The sequence below is a fragment of the Callionymus lyra genome, chromosome 7, assembly GCF_982586985.1.
Source record: "Callionymus lyra chromosome 7, fCalLyr1.hap1.1, whole genome shotgun sequence".
NCBI lineage: Eukaryota > Metazoa > Chordata > Actinopteri > Syngnathiformes > Callionymidae > Callionymus > Callionymus lyra.
Genome location: NC_141824.1, coordinates 20,565,127 through 20,583,828, shown reverse-complemented (window position 1 = coordinate 20,583,828; position 18,702 = coordinate 20,565,127). Strand labels below are relative to the sequence as shown.

The 18,702-nt window shown below is 38.9% G+C and overlaps 1 protein-coding gene and 3 non-coding genes across 4 annotated transcripts in view; 1 reads left to right on the top strand and 3 right to left on the bottom strand.

The window, feature by feature from the left end:
* The window catches only part of LOC148075591 (LHFPL tetraspan subfamily member 6 protein), a 66,563-nt gene extending 58,345 nt beyond the window's left edge, over positions 1-8,218 (top strand). The window contains exons 3-4 of the mRNA XM_087795280.1: positions 5,795-5,893; positions 7,875-8,218. Coding sequence (XP_087651406.1) covers positions 5,795-5,893; positions 7,875-7,993 — 218 coding nt within the window. The 3' untranslated portion in view covers positions 7,994-8,218. The remainder of the gene's footprint in view (positions 1-5,794; positions 5,894-7,874) is intronic.
* An 8,942-nt stretch (positions 8,219-17,160) lies between these two features.
* trnak-uuu (transfer RNA lysine (anticodon UUU)) lies at positions 17,161-17,233 on the bottom strand. Its single transcript has one exon. It is a non-coding gene; the product is annotated as a tRNA-Lys (tRNA).
* Positions 17,234-18,164: 931 nt separating this feature from the next.
* trnak-uuu (transfer RNA lysine (anticodon UUU)) lies at positions 18,165-18,237 on the bottom strand. Its single transcript has one exon. It is a non-coding gene; the product is annotated as a tRNA-Lys (tRNA).
* Positions 18,238-18,582: 345 nt separating this feature from the next.
* On the bottom strand, positions 18,583-18,655 carry trnak-uuu (transfer RNA lysine (anticodon UUU)). Its single transcript has one exon. It is a non-coding gene; the product is annotated as a tRNA-Lys (tRNA).
* Positions 18,656-18,702: the final 47 nt, after the last annotated feature.

Sequence of the window (18,702 nt, the reverse complement as noted above, 5' to 3'; positions counted from 1 at the left end):
ATATCCCGGTGATGACTGAGGACAAGAGGATGCAGTCGACTCCAGCACCTTTTAAAGCTGATATTTAGACATACTTTGGTTTTAAAACAAATGAAAGCAGTTACGACTTTATCAAGAGTCATGTGGTCTGTAAATACTACAACACCAGAGTCAAGTACTGGACAATACTACAAATATATCTTACAGAATCAAAATACTTTGCAATATAGCATATCGTTGCCCCTGTACTGTGATACGTATCGTATCGCGAGACTCACACCAATATACCTTGTATACCTTTTTGATATCATCAATTTCCCTGTAGTTTTTGGTATAAAACTTATTAAACAACCAAGACCAACAATAAATAATTTAGCATTCAAAGAATAATACTCTAAAAACAACAAGAACTACTAGATTAAAGCCATGTTGAGCAGCCTTTAGAAATAATAACAAATGCACATTTGTCTTTAAAAATGTGCAAAGAACCTAAAACTATTATACATTCAGATCTATACTTTCCACTGTGTAGATTGAACTGAATCCTTGCACTGAAACTCAGCAACTCTTTTTTTTATCTTCATTCTAATGTGGGTCACACTTTCTTTGAAAAAGTTCTGTGACTGTAGGGAGCAGTATGTGACGCTCTTGCTTCCAAACTCGTGTCGTACTGTAAAGAAAAAATAAAGTTTTATTTCAAAAGACAAGAGCTCTGCAGCCTTCAGGAAGTATCTCATCATAATGCTACGTTACATAACTGTATCGCCACATTCATTCAAACGTCAACGTCAAAGTTAAGTACTAGAAACGTGGACTAGTTTACAAATGTTCGCTGTAACCTGAAAAACACCAAAAATGTAGCATCCCTCCGTCCTAGAAGATTTCAGCAGTGTTAGCAGTCAAGTTGTGGAAGATTGTTTGTGGTGACCTGCTGTGTGTTTTTAGAGCTAAATGCTAATGCTAAGCTAATCATCAATTTTGATTTGTGCGCCGTCTGCAGCTCTTTTAAATCTTTAAAAAACCTTCAGACTGCTAATCCGATCGTTTGGAGAAACATTTTGATCTATTAAATTTAATTGGTGCGCGAAGTCTTTTTTGTTGTGCAAAACTGATTTTCTGCCCCATTAAAGCTCGTGTTTTTTTTCCCCCCAGGAGGAAACATTTTGTTGTTGGGCTCTTATCATCCGCCTGCTCGCGCTCTATTCACTCCATTCCAGGAACTGAGATCAATACGTAAAAATAATATCACGCTTTAGAACGGCCCACTTGTTTGTTTCCGGAGGAGGGAGGGAAGAGCGAGCGCGAGATAAACGACACAAATCCACGACTGTTGGAATATTTGGGCTCAGGAAGCGCCAAGAACCAGAGGTGTCTGTTGATGCCCAGCTTTAGCGCCCGAGGCAGTTTCCCCTCACATGTCTTTTTCTCAGCGTGACGCACCAGTTTCTATGAAAGAGAGTTTTTTTTTTTATTTTGGCGGAAACATCCCAGTCACAAGATTACTAACCATTTGATTCCAAAAAAACTCAGCCCAGGATGAGGATTACATTGAATTCGCTGACAAATGTTTCAATTTCTTTTACTTACCAGACAAAAATAGACGTCACAGGAAGCAAAAATGTCCCATTTTAGGTTCAAATTCTGTGAAACTCAAAACCCCCAAATAAGTATTTATCATTTAATTTAGGTTAGGTAAGGGAAGAACTTTATTGATCCCTCAGGAGGTCTCTTTCGGGAAATTGTTTTTTTTTTCCAAATTATCCACAGCAAATACAGAAATTTTTAATATTAATGTTTTATTAATATGATTATTTGCTACAAACTCTTTATTTTGCTATTATTCTTCATCACATTATGGGTCGATTTTTACTTGGATTTTTATAGAGTTTGATGTATGTTGCAAAAAAATAATAGTCAAACAAATATTATTTTCTTCAAAAATCTATATATATGGCAAAAAGTACTTTATAGATCTAACCCGTCGCCCTTACGCCTAAAAAAACATATATTTAGCAACTTTAAAATCTTCGTAAGAGATATCATGACGTGTTTTTAGAGCTAAATGCTAATGCTAAGCTAATCATTGATCAATGTGTCAAACCCAAATCATTCATTAAAAATCATCAGCTCATCATTTTATGCAGCGCGCAAAATAAAAGTAGCTTAATGTTGATGTTGATATGGTGACCTTTGAAGACGCTAAGCTAAAGAACGGCAGTGATTTAAACATAATTCTCAAAGTTAAATATAGTTTTAGTAAATAGTTTGTTCGGCTCGCGACCAAAATACAGTTTTTGTCCACTTGTTTTATTGAGTTTGACACATCTGGGATCATCTCTGGCGGATTAAATGGAATTTGAGCTCTAAGATGACAGTTTTTTATCATGAAGCTTTTTCTCAAAACAACGAAAAACAGAAGAAGTTAAAGTAGGAAAAGATAGGAAATAAAATCAAGTTTCAAATGAAGATTAATTTCAAAAGTCCCACGAGTTAAAGCGAAAAGTTTGTTTATTTTTTCGAGCTCAAAGTCTGGTCCCCAAAAAGAGGCAGCCTGTGATGATGATGCGCACTCTGGCTCAGGAACACCTCTGCGAGTCACCGGTCATGCCGTTCGTCCAAGGTTTCGCGTCGGAAACCCTGTGAAAAACTATGTGTCATTCATCTCGGGGGAAAACAAACGGGTCTTGTAGTTTCAAACACTGAGTCTCTTGTCAGTCAGACTTTTGATCACGAGTCCCTCAGATCGTGGGCTCAGGAGCCGCCGTCACCGACTCGTGGGCTAATCAAAGCCCGGGTTCTGATTTCTCCAAACATGTCTGACGGAGCGACGGCCAATCAAAGCTCTGCTCTCTCTCTCTCTCTCTCTCTCTCTCTCTCTCTCTCTCTCTCTCTCTCTCTCTCGCCACCGCTGCGAGGAAATTCGGGTTTGATTGCGAAGCCGCCGTATCTCGGCACATTACAAGACTTGAAAGAGAATTTCTGAATCCATTAAACATTAATCGTGAATACATTAAATCAGGCCGTCAGTGGTGTTTTTTTTTTAAATTTTTACATAACCCAGCGTAAGTGAAAGTGTTCGCTGCTAAACGTGTGTTTCTTTCTGTTTTTGGTTTGTTGTCTGCAGCTTTGAGGATGAAGGTTTGAGGTTAGAAAAAAAAAAGTTCAGAGGGAGGAATTGTAAAAAGTGTAAATCCCACAATTCCCTCTGATCCAGAGCTGCAGACACATTTTACTTTGCCGCTATTGAACAAAGATGGCAATAAGAAAGGACGATTCTGTACAACAAAAAATTCTGTCTCCAAAGACAGGAAGCTGGAAGAGAATAATTGAAAGTCAGAGAGGACAGATTTTTGGACGTGTGGAGAAGAGAGACAAGTTAGAGTTTTGGAAATGAAGAAAAGTAACAAAACCAATGAGGTTCTTAATGTAATTCCACTTTATTTAAAGTGTCAAATCATAAGAGAGTTTTCTCAAGAGGCTTTACAGTTTAAACTACACTCAACGATCCCAGCCAATCACAATGAGCCTTTGGAGACAGATCATTATAATGGGCAGAAACCTTGAACAGCACCGGACTAAGTGTGGAGGACTGGGAGGAGGAGAGAAAGGAAAGATGGGTGTTTATCTGCAATTTAATATGACTTCTGATTGATTTTTTTTATTTCTACCTAAAATAGAAAACATGTTTTTCCGTTTTGACCTATTTAAAAAAATATAATTTGATACATAGAGAGGAAATTGAAAAAAAGAATAATAACTTTTGAAAAAAATCAGGTTACTCACAAACATCTAAAAAGAACTAAAATAAAATGGGTATTTGAAAAAGAATCATAAAAGCTTAGCATTATGAAAATGTGACAGTTAAGAAGAAATTTTGATTTATTAATATATTAAAAAATAATAATATAAAAAGACGAAAACGAAGCTCAACCATTGGTGAATGACATTCATCAAGTATCACTGTGGCTAATAGTTTTATCGCTACTGTAGTAACTTATTATTTAATAGAATCAACCGATCTTTAGCCCCAGCAACAAATATTAACTAATTTTTTTTTAATATAATAGTTATTTATAATAAAGTAACATCTTTACGAATGAAACTTCTTCATCCATGTAGTTAAAATGACCCTTAAAAAAAGCTTAACGCTAGCTGAGGTAAAACTGTTAACCAACAATCTCACGGATGTACAAATCCTTCACACATCCCATCGCTCACCCAGAACGATTTGAGGGGGTTTAACACGCTAGCCGGGAGCCAGACGGGCTCATTTTGACGAAACCTGCCTCGTGGGTTGAAGTCGCTGCGAGGGAAAACTCCTCATATATTAATCCTGGACTCGATTACCAGGTTCCTCCTGCGCCCGTGAGTGTCTTTAGTGTCTTTTAACGGCTGACACAAAGCCACCCCTCAAGGCTTCCTCCTCCGATCTAAGGAAATTATTTCTCACGACCCCCATGTTTTTAGCGCCGTGTCGCCCTCGGAAACGACGAGTGTCTGGCTGGAAGGAAGAGCGTCGTGAGGTTCCGGTGAACCTGATGAAGTTTTCCAAACCACGGTGGGGTCTTCGTGAAGGTCGTCTGGGGTGAAGCCGGATCTGGACGGGGACTCGAGGTGAAGGGAGCTCAGAGCCATCGTGGTTATTAGACGTTCAATTAAACCGAGAACAATATGAGCCGAGCATCGTCACAGATGTACACAAATAAAACCCCACAAACAAATTACACATGAACATATCGGAGCCCTGAGGGACGCCTTCCTCCAACTCCTTTATTACTGCAGTCACTATTTATTTCAAGTGTTTTTGTGAACATATTTTCTTTCCATCTGGAGCTTATTATCCATGCGTTTGTGTTTTCTCGTTTAGACTATTGTTATAGTTTATTTTTGTGTCTAAACAAGACGGATCTGTCTCGACTGCAGTTAATTCAAAACTCTGGCCGCTCTAGTAGAAGAACTCACATTTCCAAGATGCTTAAAACTCTTCACCTTTCAACTCTCTGACTAACGGTGAACTAAACAGCTCCCCTAATGCTTTGCCGCCCAGCCAATCAATCGCAGCTGTAGGTCGACTTTTGACATGGCAACATAGACGTAGATGTTCAAAAAACAGTATTTTAGGGACCAGTCAGACGTCGCTTAAAATAGCTGTGTGCAGAGAGGCATTATGGGAATTCAGTGTTTGGTTGGCAACATAAGTAAGGGGGTAGTAGGTGCAGGACACTAAGCTCTGTGTTGTTTTGTCATAATTGTTTATCTCGAAATATTTAAAAAAAAATACAAATAGAATATATATATATAATGTATTTTCTATTTTGATTTTTATTACTATTATTTTTATCAACGTGTGTGTGTGTGTGAGTGTATTTAAACGTGTGTATTTAAATGTGTGTGTGTGTATATATATATATATATATACATATATATATATATATATATATACACACACAATATATATATATGTGATGTAAGATTGTGTGTCAAGCAGCAATAACTGTTTTCTATTCATTGGCTTCAGTACTTTCACGCTGCTGCTCTCCTGATGTAAGAAGAAGTGATTTGTCGGAGCGAGTGTATTTTTACGTAACAAAAGGTTTTGGGGTGAAGTCGTCTCCGGAGAACTGTTGTGTAACGCGTGGATCGTCTCCAGCTTTGACGACGATCAAAGACACAAAGAAGCTCCTCAAATGGGAGACAAATTGGATAATGATGGTTCTCTGGGCAGAAGTGCTGCTCGTCATTGAAGGGGAACAGAATGAAAGCCGGGGTGAAGACTGGGGGTCACTCACCTACTGACCACCTCTGCTGTCCTCAGGTCTGCTGATCGGCTCCGGCTGTGCTCTCTATCCTCTGGGCTGGGACAGCGAGGAGGTGCAACAGACCTGCAACAACAACTCGGACCAGTTCCAGCTCGGTGAGGCCAGACGCACACAAACACACATGCATACACACATGTTCTCAAACACACATACACACACTTGAAGACACACACATGTTCTCAAACACACATGCATACACACACGTTCTCAAACACACATACACACACTTGAAGACACACACATGTTCTCAAACACACATGCATGCACACGTATGTTCTCAAACACACACACACACACATGTTCTCAAACACGCATGCATACACACACATGTTCTCAAACACACATACACACATGTTCTCAAACACACATGCATACACACGCATGTTCTCAAACACACATGCATACACACACATGTTCTCAAACACACATGTTCTCAAACACACATGCATACACACACATGTTCTCAAACACACATACACACATGTTCTCAAACACACATGCATACACACACATGTTCTCAAACACACATGCATACACACACATGTTCTCAAACACACATACACACATGTTCTCAAACACACATGCATACACACACATGTTCTCAAACACACACACACATGTTCTCAAACACACATGCATACACACACATGTTCTCAAACACACATACACACATGTTCTCAAACACACACACACATGTTCTCAAACACACATGCATACACACACATGTTCTCAAATACACATACACACATGTTCTCAAACACACTTGCATACACACACATGTTCTCAAACACACATACACACACTTGAAGACACAAACATGTTCTCAAACACACATGTTCTCAAACACACATGCCTAGACACACATGTTCTCAAACACACATACACACACTTGAAGACACAAACATGTTCTCAAACACACATGCATACACACACATGTTCTCAAACACACATACACACACTTGAAGACACACACATGTTCTCAAACACACATGCCTACACACACATGTTCTCAAACACACATACACACTTGAAGACACACACATGTTCTCAAACACACATGCCTACACACACATGTTCTCAAACACACATGCCTACACACACATGTTCTCAAACACACATACACACACTTGAAGACACACACATGTTCTCAAACACACATGCCTACACACACATGTTCTCAAACACACATACGCACACTTGAAAACACAAACATGTTCTAAGACGCATGCACACACAGAGACAATAACACATACTTCTCTGCACTCTCACATAGTTACACACACATGCACACTCACACTGATACACACTTCCGTCCACACACATTCTCACAAACGCACGCACGCAATCACAGACATAAACACATTGAAAAACACACACACACTGACACATACACACATAGTTACAAGCAAAAACATACACATGTAATCACTGGAATAAAAACACTGACACATGCACACATAGTCACAGACTTACACATGAACACATTCTCACACAAACTCTGACACATGCACACATACACACAGTCACAGACTCACACAAACACTGAAACATGCACACATACACACAGTTTCAGACTCACACATACACGCATTCACACATACACACACTGAAGCATGCTGACATACATACATAGTTCCAGTTGAACATATTCACACCCACACTGACACATACTCAAATACACACACACAGAGAGAGAGACACTCTCACACAGACACACACTCACACACACTCTCACTCCTCAGATCATCCTCCGACACACATTTGTCTCGACTGTGTTTCACCTTCTGATCGTCTGCAATCTTTCTCTCTGATGATGTTCTCGTGGTGTTGAAAGAAACTGAGGTTGATTTGTGTCAGCCAAAACATTATGACCACCTGCCTAAAGTAGTGGGTCTGCTGTAGCACACTGGCGTCAGTGAGGAGGTTGTTGTGTTTTCGCTGCCATTGTCGAGACTCCTTTCACTTCTAGAAATAATGACAGTCAAAGACAGTCTTAGTGTACCAATGTGTATAGTATATATATATAAAAGTGATCCAATTCTCTGCAGCTCCACTCACGATGTGTTGCTTCTGCAGGTTCTTGCCAGATCGGATGGGCGTACTACTGCACGGGCGCGGGCGCCGCGGCGGCCATGCTGCTGTGCACCTGGTTGTCCTGTTTCGCCGGGAAGAAGCAGAAGCAGTATCCGTACTGACAGGAGGAGCGGGGGGGCGGAGGCGGCCGGAGACCGCGGGCCAGAACTGTGGACTCACAGCAGAACAGCACAGCGGGCGCCAAAGACTCGGTCATAATGGTGCTCTGGACTTCAGGGGACACTGCAGGGACTCTTTCATGACACACACACGGCTACACACATCGACCGACACATACACACACACACACACACACACACACACACACACACAAACACACACACACACACTCTGAGAAGTGGCTGTTCAATGATGTGATGTTTGGACCAATCCGGTTTGTCATCTACGGAAGTGTGCGGCGTTCACTCGAGAACCAAACTAAAGATCGAGTCCAGGTTCAAGCACTCATTGATGACACAGTAGAAGTTTACGTTTAAACGGGTACATGTTACATTTAACTTCATTTTTAAGATACTTTTTAGGGAAAATAGACATATTTAATATTGGCACCAAAGAGAAGGAATACTTTATTTTATTTGAATTTATGAAATACTCTACTTACTTTATTTTATTATAATAATCATATATTTTTTTAAATCACTATATACTTAAGTAATACATTTTGATGATGGATTTATTAAAGAAAGAAATCCTCTTTATCAAAACAAAAAATAAATAAAATGGATATATTTCATTAACGTTTAAAAAAAATCTTGTTCTTAGTTAAATAAAACAAGTAAGAGTTTTTATTTTCGCAAACACAGAAATGTAAAGTTTTCTGCTTGATATAAATAGTAATTGTTGTTTTTAATCCATTCTGATAATTCACTAGAAAATGTATTTTCTAAATGTATAAATCGAATGACAAAAATGAAAAACATTTCTTGACAATTATGTCCAGAAATCAAATCATCTTGATCCAGAAACAGATTTGTTTCTCGAGTGAAGTCGCAACACTTCTGTAGAAAAACCTTGTCTCGGAAGAACCTTTTATTCGTGGTTGTTTTCCTCTGGCGACGAAGAGCAAAGTAATATTGCTTCAGTGTAACGTGTTCCTCCATCTTTGCCTTAAAAATCCCCCCAAATGCAATAATCCCGACGACCCCGGCCGCCCGCCCCCCCTCGATCGAACACTTCATATCACGTATAAGCTTTTGTGTACGACGATGTATTTTTATCATGATAGCACGTCTTTTTTTTTATTATTATTATTATTATTATCACTCTTTCTTTAACATTGTTATACCTTTCTTTTGTTTTGTAAATAAATGTTTATGGAAACTCTGGAGTTTTATTCTGACCGAGTCCAACTTCCCATGATGCCGAGCTCTGCACCGGAGGAGCCGTTTGTTCTCCGATCGATTTGGAAAAAGCGACAGTTTATTGATGAGTTTAATCCCACGGCCTTCACTCAATGTTGATTTATACTGCGTTTCCCAGGAGGCAACAGGAGGCGCTGAAGCTGCTTCTACCACTAATATCAGGTTTAGAAACATCAGCGCTGCAAAACTTACATAACCTTCAATAATACATTGAAAAATATATATAAATATATATGGTTATTATGTTTAGCTAGTTAAATAAAGTAATACTTTTAGGTTTCACAAATGTTAGCCTCAGTGTTTATAGTGATTAGTTAGCATTAGTTAGCCCCGAATTAGTTTAATGCTTTTAAAATAAGTAGTTTCGAATCAAAGATTTATTAGTTAGTGTTATTAGGCTCCATTAGTTTGGGCTCTTAAAGAAGGAAGTAGTTTGAATAGCTAGTTTCATAAATATTATCCTCAGTGTTTTAGTGATAATTGTTTGGTTAGCGTAGAAGCTACAGTTCATTTGAAATATTAGCATCATTTAGTTTGTGTTTTTGTATGTGTGTTGTGTAGAGGTGTTAGAATATATATACATAAATCGATATAGTGCTATATTTTTTTCAAAATACTGTATCGATATCCAACAGCACTGTATGGATTAAAAAATATATACATACATTTTTTTTATTCAAATATCTTATTTTCCTATAGTTCAGTAATTATTAACAGTTTAAAGACGTGTTTAAAATAAACGTATTTATGTATTTATTTTTTAACAATCAACAAATATTTACACCGTTTATCTATATTTGTGTTGCAATAAAACCTCCCTCCCATAGATGGCCTCAGCCCTTACATCCTTCCCAGCTAAAGCACCATTGATAACCGGGACGATGACTGAGGACAAGAGGATACAGTGGACTCCAACAGAGCTACAAAGCTAATGTTTTGACTTCGTCAAGAGTCATACATTACTGTATCGATATCCAACAGCACTGTAAGGATTTGAAATATATACACAAATTTTTTTGATTCAAATATCTTATTTTCTTATAGTTCGGTAATGGTTAACAGTTTAAAAACGTGTTTAAAATAAACATATTTATTTTTCAACAATCAACAAATATTTACGCTGTTTATCTATATTTGTGTTGCAATAAAACCTCCCTCCCATAGATGGCAGCAGCCCTTACATCCTTCCCAGCTAAAGCACCATTGATATTCCGACGATGACTGAGGACAAGAGGATACAGTGAACTCTAACATCTATTAAAGCTGATGTTTGGACATATTTTGGTTTCAAAACAAATGAAAGCAGTTTTGACTTTGTCAAGAGTAATGTGGTCTGTAAATTCTGCAACACCAGAGTCAAGTACTGGACAATACTACAAATATATCCTTGTTACTACATTGTCACAATATATCGTATTGTTGTCGCGATACGTGTCACATCACCAGATTCTTGCTACTACACACCCCTAGTGTAGTTTTTTTGTGTTGGGTTGTGTGTTTGTCGACACATTCTCATTTGTGATGACAAGTGTTTGTTCTTGTTAACATCCATATCTCCTCAGATTTCCTCTCCTCCTCCCACCCGAGTCAACATGTTGTTCTTCCTCTGATTGATATCAGACACAATCGTTAGCACGAGCCAAACAGATGTTTGATCAGGATCTACTTCCCCGGGAACCTCAGACCTCGTCACCCAACGAGGAATTACAAGATGATCATCCAGAAAATGTGTCTCTGCAGCTGCTCATCAGACCAGGGACGAGATCAAGGAGAATCCCAATCAAACTTGGAAGGAAAATAAACATCTGTGGAATCTAACTTCTGATTGATATCACATGTTATTAACCCGTGAGTCACAGGTTATTTTCCTCTGATTATACAGAGAAATGACGTGTTTTTTTGTAAGTTTAAAAAGTGTGTGGTGGGGCGATTGTCCACCAGAGGGGGCGCTTGTGCGGTGAGAAAGTGATCATGTAACTCTGGACTCACATCGGTTTCCCACAACATCTGTTCACTTAATCAGACTATTTTTGAAAAACAAAAAATTCATTTCCATACGTTTCACTTCAATGTTGTTTTTTTATTCCGTTCATTTAAAGTGATAGTTCACCCTAAATTCTCTGATTTTCTACTCACCCTCTGTTCGACTTCTTTTTTAGAGTTTTATACAAAAATGTTTGTTCTTCTATCTTGACTGGAAGCTCTGAGGATATTTACCCGGAGTGTTTCCTGTCTGTGTAGCATGTTAGTTGTTTTTACAAACCAGCTAAAAATATAGACTTTTAAAATTATTTCTTCCTCGTGTCGAGGCTTCAATACAAGATGGATGTTACAGACCAGCAGTATGAAGGTATTTGGATGTTTTTAAGTGTCTTTTTGGACGAAGACGAAGACTACTGAGCTCCAGTCGCTTCAATAAAATGAAAATTTTTGTCTTTAACTCTCAAAACGAACACATTTCTATGAAAATGACATGAGGGTGAGTAGAAAATGAGTGAAGTTTGAATTATTGTGTAAACTTAAAGTACATTTAAAACTTTATTGACACTACAGGGTCCCAGAAGGGGGTGCTTGTAAAACTGCTGCTTTGGCATTTCAAAGACATCTGAAATAATTAATGATTTTTCTACCTGAACCCTCCAATGACATCATCGTGACTTGGATAAAACTGAAGTAAATTCTAATTTAATGAAGTGCTTGATCAATCTAACTATAAGTAACAGTGCCTTTTACCAAAAGGCGGTCAAAAGTCGGTCAATCTTCCGGGGCCATCAAAATGTTGGCTCAGACAAGTAGATTTGTAGCTGTCTATTTTAGTATGAAAACAACAAAAAGAGATACTTTAGAGAGATCAGTGATGATACATTTACCTTCTATGCATACGTCAAGTAAGCTCGGTTTGGTTAAAGCAGCGCGACTGGACACCAAATGTCGTATTGTACTGGACAGGAAGTGAGGTTCTCGATATTCCGTTGTAGTATTAAGAGCTTGAATCGGGATTGTTTGAGTAAAGAAGGAACTGGAATGAAAATCAACCTCTGCTGCCTCTTCAATACGCCAGTGGAATTTTTCTAATGAATTCCTTCGTGCCGGCGTAACGGCGAGATAATTGCCGGCCTTCAGAGCAACTCTGATTTAAAACCGCTCTTTATATCAGCAATCTCCATAAAGATCATTCATAATTGATACATCGCCGCAGCAGAGCCCGGACATTAACGCGCAACCATGACGGGAAGAACAAAGTTTGAGAATTGTTATCATGAACTGTCTGATGATGAATCGATAATTGACAAGCAGGGATTTCATTGTTTATTTGCCAGGAATACATTTTTAAAAAAAGAGTTAAATTGGATGCGAGTCTTCAGTTAAAGTGATTATTCAAACTTCACTCATCTTCTACTCGCCCTCATGTCGACTAAGGGTTGGGATTATTTTCAGAGTAATCTGTTCTTAGTTATAGACAAAAATGTTTGTTCATTTTAATGTAGCGACTGGAGCTCAGTTGTTTTCATCTTCGTCCAAAAAGACACTTAAAAACATCCAAATACCTTCATACTGCTCGTCTGTGAACTCCATCTTGTTTTAAAGCCTCGACAAGAGAAGATGAATTGTTCTGAAAATAATTTAAAAAGTCTATATTTTGAGTTTGTTTGTAGCTAACATGCTACGCAAACAGTGTTGAACTAATCTGTAGTAGGGAATTAAACACCCACATATAAATAATTATGGTTTCCTCTGACCTGGTAACAGAAATAAAAGTTTATATCTAAATTTATTTAAATTGGAATTTAACAGAGCGGAACACAAGGCTAAAACAAAAACGATTCAATTCAATTCACTTACACTTACAAATCTACTGCCAGTTATGTTTGAGTTACTTAATATTTAGAACACTGTTAAAAAATACACAAGTTTAAAAAAATATTTTTAATTTAAAGGGAAGCCTTAAAAAGCCAAGAGATTCATTCATTTTCTTCCACTCAATCCCTTATGGGGGTCGCGCGGGTGCTGAAGCTTATCCCAGCTTCTTTAGGCGAGAGGCTGGGGAAACCCTGGACAGGACACCAGGATGTGGATGACATACAAAGACATAAACATTTCCCCAAATTCCCAATCAACCTCTGTATGTTTTTGAACTGTGGGAGGAAACCGGAGTGCCTGGAGTAAACCCACGCTACACAGGGAGAACATACAAAATCTAAATAGCAAACTGTTGCATAATATAATTGGCTAACATTTATTGTAGAGGGTGTTTAAGGGAAAAATAAAAAAGATAAATATTCCTTACTTCGTATGTCATAAATGGTTTAAACCTTGTTGAAATTAAACTTGAACTTCCGCCTAAAACCCTCACTATATACACAGATCACATGGTTATTTGTAAACTGAAAATAAACAAAGACTAAAATGCTGTTCAGGTGCAATTTATAACCATAAGGCATAGACTTAAAACATGGACTTTCTTTCGTTTCCCTTCTGGTGTTCTCAGCAGTTAACTCAGTGACCTTCTTCAAAAGACTTCTCTCTGTCGGCTTCTTCGCGAACATCTAACGCAGTCTTACGTTGCCGCCGCCAACAAGGATCACGTACGTCCACTTAAGAGTCCGATGGCGTTTCCCACCTTCAGGGGAGCAAAAACGTGTGAACACAGAAAAGAGTTCTGTCGTGGAGTGAATACGTTCGGGTCGATCCTTCACATCCATGACTCTAACTAAGCATGAGCAGATACTATTAACCTGTCACAACATGGGGTAAATTATGGGGTGTTGTCGGGAGTTGTCAGTCACCAGTTGGCTTTAAACGGACCGGCATTTTAAAGGAAAGATCAAGGAGGTCGACGGAGGGATGTTTGTTTATGTCGAATCCCATCATCGTCTAATCTTAATCCAGGTCTTTTGACGTAAATAATGTCGAGTGCAGACGTGGATTTACCAGCAGACAAAACCATCGAGAAAAATCCTTCTTATACCCACAAACATGTTTCTCCCTATTATCCTTTTTTTCTGGAGAATGAGTCACGACTGTGTTTGATGGAGCTTTGCAGACGGAGAAGTTGCATCAGGGGAGGTTGTATGTAGTCAGTCACGTAACCGTGGAGGTAACAGACGCTTTTATATCCGGTAGGTTTGTTTGTTCTCGTCCTCCAGCGTCAGCCGGTCGAGCATCTGTCGTCGAAAACTGAATCCTTGTTAGATCCTGTAATCCTTCATGAGTACAGAGGTGACATTTAAATGATGGTTTTCCCGCCGGGCCCAGGGGTCAGCTAGTCTGGGAGGAAAAACCTCACACCTGCCGTCTGGACGAGTGTTTACCGACAACAAACTTCAAATGTTGAAACTGCTAAATAACAGGTTTAAACACATGTAGAAATTAATAGTTTCTTACCCCGGTGTTAGAACCATTTCTGCCCGCCCTACTATTTCAGTCCGGACTCTTCCTACTCTTTAGCGTCGCTAAAGCTAATTTATATTAACAAGAGGACGCATGGGTCTTTCACCCCAAGATGTGACAACACTGTTGATTGGCTGAACTGTTTCCCATTGTCCTTATTAAAACTTATCAGGAATAAAACCATTGCAACAGTTTTTTGTTTTATAATGATCAAAGCTATTTGTTAATAATCCCTGTTAGTCACTTGAATGATTAGATTGCATTGTACAGTTACAATTGTGTTGTTTATAGTCAAACATGTTTTAGCCAATCAGAGGCGGCGTCACATGTAGCCCGGACATATTCCGTTGGGTGAAGAGTCACATGTGCCGCAGACCAGGAAGTGCGAGATTGACTGATGCTTTGAAAGTGAACTGAAATTGCTAAGTTTAAGTTCCGTTGACTATTACGAAAGCTTTTTTAAATTTGTTTGCGGCATGTGATGTCATCACGTAGGAAGTGACCGGACCGAAAAGATTCAAAATGGTACTTACCCTGGACTCACACTATGCGTGGGCTGTTGTGGCTACTTCTAGGATTAAATCCCTTTTTTTTCCAAAGCAACTTGTGGTACCACTGTTGACAAAATTGTTCATGCAGGAAACGAGTTATAAAAGTAAAGTGTACCTGTTGAATTTCCTAAGTAAGACCTTATTGGCAGAGGTTAAATGACAAAACATAAAACTAATGTTAAACCAGGCGAGGTGCATCATCCCATATTAGAGAATTGTAACCAGCCTTATTCATTCTCTGAGTCAGTCACTAGAGGGCGATCACAGGACGTATCTCCTGACACAACCGCAGTGAGAGAAATGAATGAAGCATTGCTGAAAAAAGGTACGTTCAGAAGTAAATAAGGTTTTATACCAAACAAACAAATGAAGCTAAAGACTATTGAACAATAGCAATAATCTACTTTAGCCGATGGTAGTTACATTTTCTAAGCGTTATTAAAGAGTTAATGACCGTCTAAATAGCCTAAACCTAGTAAGTAAAGTAAACCTTAAACAAACAGAGATCATCTTTTAAATGATCAGTTCTTATTAAACTTCCTGTTCTTCAGGGTGTGAGTTAGATGAGGTGTGAGCGAGTGTGTGTTATGCAAAAGCACACAAAAGAAAGACAACACAGCAACTGCTCCGACAACTGTGTAAATATTTATTTAGCTGCCTTTAACGCGTCTGTGATGAAAAGCTTTGACTGGAACTGTCACAGACGAACACTCTTCGTCGCGGACGCTGAATTATTAACTGCTGTGGTTTACGCTGACTCTGAAGAAACATACACTTTCACTTCGCTCCGTTCTGACGGAGGAAAAATACACTTAACAGTTCAAAGTCTGCGATGACGCAACACGGAGCAATTCTTTATACTCGCTAATCTTCGTTTAAAACGATTTATCCTTTTGTTGTCTTTTTTTTTTAACACTTCCTGTCGTGACGATTCAACATCCTGTGAGTCGCAGCCAAATGAAATCAAAATCCAATTCTTCATATTAGTTCAAATGACTTTACAGCTGTTTTGAATTCTGCACAAGCCTGGCAGTTAAGCTTCTTTCATGAGCCGGAGACAAATGCATTAAACATATTTAGAGGAGGATGCTGAGGTGGTGAGGGGGGGGGGGTTTGTTGATTCATCCGTGAGACCTTGTGAGCACCTGAACAGAACCTGCAGTCATCTGCTGCCAGAACATTTCCTTCTCTCCTTCTTTAACCTCGTCCTAGCCCCGCGGTCTCTGATAAAATATTCCGGTCTTTGTAGCTCAGCAGGAAGCTCCGGCGCCGACACTTTTGCATAACGTGCTGCCTTTTCAAAAAGAAAAGAAGCTGTAACCGAGCGCTCTGACCCGCACGCCTGCCGTCCTCGCGAGGGTTTGTGCTGAGAACGCAAGTGGACTTTTGGGAGATAAGGTCCGTGGAGGGAGCTCTGTGTGTCGGTCCCGGTACACTTAAGAAGATAGTGAACCAATTGCAAAATTGACTCAAGGCTTGGGGGCCAAATACATCCCCGCAAAATGTTCTTAATTGGCCCGGTGAGAGCTTGATGGGGCCCAGAAGTTCAAAACAAAATCTAGATCAACTTCATTGCATGTGAAGGAGATACTGATATACAACATCCAAGGCTTAAATTACGAACAAAAAATATTTTCAAAAATGTCTTACTTTCGGAAGAAAGAGGACAGTAGAAAACAAGACAAATACTTGTACTTATACTATAGTTAAATAAATTAATTAGAATCACTTAAATATAGAAATGGGCTTGTTTTGAGAGTTCCAAAAGAGAGGCAACTGGACTGAGTTGAGTTTTCGGGAAACATTTCACTTTTCTTCCAAGAGGCTTCTTCAGTTCCAACAATAACCCGGTTGAATAAGAACCTACACAGACATGTAGTGTTTGTATCAAAATGATAGAAACTCAAGATCAGCTGGTAAAAGAAGGTTCTGGGTATCTAATGGTCAGGAAATGGCAAAAACAATCGCCCGAACAGGGACTTGAACCCTGGACCCTCAGATTAAAAGTCTGATGCTCTACCGACTGAGCTATCCGGGCTCGAGGATCTTCAAGGAAAAGATAACGGAAAAAATGTGCTTACATGTCGGCACATGCACAAAAGAAAAAGTAAATCCTGTAAAAAGAAAAACAATTCTTACTTGGAAACTATTGATCAATAGTTCAATAGTTCAACATTATTCAACTTCTGTGTGTGAAGAAAAAATGTTCTCATTAGATGGAACCATTTTTACAAACGTATATGATATTTTCCACAGTAGAAAAAAATGTATTTAGTTTGTGACTTCACTTTATAACAGGGTCATTGGTAAACAGTTCTGGTGAAACTGGGGCTGTGTCTCAAATCGCATACTAGCGTACTAAAAGTTAGTATTTTTAGGGCGTTAGTGCGTCTCAATTCTTAGTATGCGAAATTTAGTGCGCCATGCAGACTAAATTGGCGTACTAACACGCCCACAAAACTGAGCATGGTTCGATGGACACTAAACACACTAAACAGCTGCCATCTTAGTGACGTTTTAAACGGAAGTTACGTCATATATAAATGCATATATATGCATATACTTACAGGTGCATTTTCAGCAGCAGTAGGAGGATAAACACGTCTTTGCTGCTGATACCAGCCTAAATAGCTCTCGATTATTTAGATTCTCATATTTTTTCTTTATTTCTTTTTCCAAAGCTGCAAAACGTGCTGCCAGCAGGTGTCGGCGATAGTGTTCAAACAGCTGGTTGAAACATCGTTAAATAGAAGAAGAAGAAGAAGCTGTCATGTGATTACCGGTTAGTGTGTAGCTTCAGTATTTGATTTGATACATACTATCAGTGGAGAATTTGCGTACTAGTTAGTACGTACACTAAACTGATGCATACTAACTTCTAGCATACTAAGAGTAGTATGCGATTTGAGACACAGCATGAGAGTGGGTTCTAAACCCAAAAGTACTGGATGAGCAAGAGAAAAACGTAACGCCCGAACAGGGACTTGAACCCTGGACCCTCAGATTAAAAGTCTGATGCTCTACCGACTGAGCTATCCGGGCTCAGAGGATATCCAGAGAAGAGATAACGGAAAAATCGGCTTACATGTCGGCACATGCACGAAAGAAAAAGAAAATCCAGTAAAAAGAAAAACAATCATACATTCTTACTTGGAAACTATTGATCAACAGTTCAACATTATTCAACTTCTGTGTGTGAAGAAAAAATGTTCTCATTAGATGGAACCATTTTTACAAAAGTATATGATATTTTCCACAGTAGAAAAAATGTATTTAGTTTGGGACTTCACTTTATAACAGGGGTGGGGGTCATTGGTAAACAGTTCTGGTGAAACTGAGAGTGGGTTCTAAACCCAAAGGTACTGGATGAGCGTGAGAAAAACGTAACGCCCGAACAGGGACTTGAACCCTGGACCCTCAGATTAAAAGTCTGATGCTCTACCGACTGAGCTATCCGGGCTCCGATGCAGCTCCTTCTCAGGTGTGTTTCTAAACATGCCGATGTAA